A 2,063-nucleotide genomic window follows, 5' to 3' on the forward strand; every position below is an offset into this window, starting at 1 on the left:
TATATAATACACACATTTCTACATTGAGCTCCTAAAATCACATCCTCAATTTTCTGTCCATGAAATAAAACAGCATTCACAGCATTCATGGTAGCTGCTTCATTCTGGTAGTATTTATAGTCCTTCACAGACATTTAAATCAAAAGCATGCTGCATGACAAGTGTTTTCCACCTTTGTTATTTATATTAATAACGCAGCCAAATTCATGTTCTCATTTTAATAGATGCTTCCCTTCAGGCAAGCGTGATTGCAGCGAGACTTCTTGAACTAATTAAGCCCAAGGTTACCGTCCCTGCCGAGCAGCTCCCACGAGGGCCTTGTTAGACAGCTTTAAAAGCGCTCAACAAACCGGATTTTTCTCTGTGATTCTCCACGTTAATGGGAGGACTTCATTATGAATAATTATGCATAGATCTGAGGGAGTTCCACATTCTTCCATTCCTGGCACATTTCAATCTTAGACTTCTCAGCTGGGCCTATGAATGCTTGTATCAACATTGGTTTGTGATTAATTTTACTTTCTGTTTTCTGTATTTTATTTGACAAGAGAACACAAACTGGAGCCTAATTTTAAAGAGCAAGGAAAAGAGAACATGATTTATAAAAGTTTTAAAAGTGTTCACAGATTAAACTCTGAAAAGTGAGGCACGCATTAGCATTCAGCTGCTCCGAGTCAATACAGCAGTATCAGCTGCAGGTCTTTTGAAGTATGCCTCTACCAGCTTTGCATATCTACAGCCTGAAGTTTTTGCCAATTTTCCTTTGCAAAATAAGTCAAGCTCAGACAGAGTGGCTGCAGAGGATCTGTCAGTGTCACGCTTTAAGCAGATTCTCAAATAAAGGACTTTGGGAAATAGTGACATATCTGTATGTTTGCTGGAAAACTGTTCAGCAGTCTTTTTTACATTCTCTTCCAGGGCTGTCCTGTATGTCGCTCCAAGACGTCCAATTTTCACAAAGTCCCCTGTTGGAAATGCACTTCCACAGTATGATGCTGCCACCACTGTGTGATCATGTGGACGGTGTGCTCTGTCTGGAGGGATGAGCCAAGCAGCTCTGTGTAGGAACTTGTTTCATTCACTTATGTTTGCAATGTCATTGTTTTCTAGAAAGGGTTGGAGTCTATGTGGGTGGGTGAACTGAGAGCCTGGCAGGACCCCGTATTATAACATTACTACCTAACCATACGTTGTTCTAGAACTGCAACCCAATATAACAGAACTTCTTTCCCTGGGGGAAGAAACTCTCATTCATCAGACTTTTGTTTTTCTGTTTTTGTCTTTGTTGGCTCTATGTGCTCTCATCTAACCTTTCAACCAGAGTTCAGGCAGTTTTACTGGACTTCCTGTGGACGAGGCCTGGCTTACATTGCTATGCACACAATGTGAACGAACTGGAAAGAATTCTGGTGTTTCACCTTTTGGTTTAAAGTAATCAGGTGTTCCTTTTATGTCTGATCACAATAAAGCAAAATATATAATCAAGGATCTAATGCTCAGGCTAAAATTTACATTTTGAAATCTAAAAAAAATAAAAACCTGAAAATTGATTCAGTTCTGTAATTAAAATCAGTCTCCATTTGGTCAAAATTTTCATTTAGAACCTTTTTCCTCTGTAAAAAATGTAAAAGATAAAATGAGCTACTGACATCTTATTTATAGTTCAAAACAAGTGTCTCCACGTCTAAAATAAATCCTAACAGCACTTTGAGAGTTTTAAAATTCTTATGCCCTTTTGTTATGAGGTGATCCATAAACAGAATATGATGTTTACAGCCAGTAAACATGTTAGCTGTTTACTGGCTGTAGTTACTCACATCTTGATTGGACATGTCCCAGTACGGCCGCTCCCCGTAGGACATGACCTCCCACATGACGATGCCGTAACTCCACGCGTCGCTCGCAGAGGTAAATTTACGATACTGGATGGCTTCTGGTGCTGTCCACCGGACGGGAATCTTACCTCCCTGTTCGGTAAAACACATGCAATCAGCTGAGGTAGAAATTAAACTCATGACATCCTACAGTTTCCCCTAAAGCATCAATTAAAGAAAGAGTTTATA

At 39.6% G+C, this 2,063-nt stretch overlaps 1 protein-coding gene across 5 annotated transcripts in view; it reads right to left on the reverse strand.

Annotated features, from left to right (window-relative positions):
• The window catches only part of epha7 (eph receptor A7), a 210,597-nt gene that overhangs the window by 25,968 nt on the left and 182,566 nt on the right, over positions 1-2,063 (reverse strand). For all 5 annotated transcript variants that reach the window (XM_017302239.1, XM_008398595.2, XM_008398594.2 and 2 more), the window contains one exon: positions 1,818-1,967. In XM_017302239.1, the coding sequence (XP_017157728.1) occupies positions 1,818-1,967 (150 nt within the window). The remainder of the gene's footprint in view (positions 1-1,817; positions 1,968-2,063) is intronic.

This window comes from Poecilia reticulata, linkage group LG21 (assembly GCF_000633615.1).
Source record: "Poecilia reticulata strain Guanapo linkage group LG21, Guppy_female_1.0+MT, whole genome shotgun sequence".
Classification (NCBI taxonomy): Eukaryota; Metazoa; Chordata; class Actinopteri; order Cyprinodontiformes; family Poeciliidae; genus Poecilia; species Poecilia reticulata.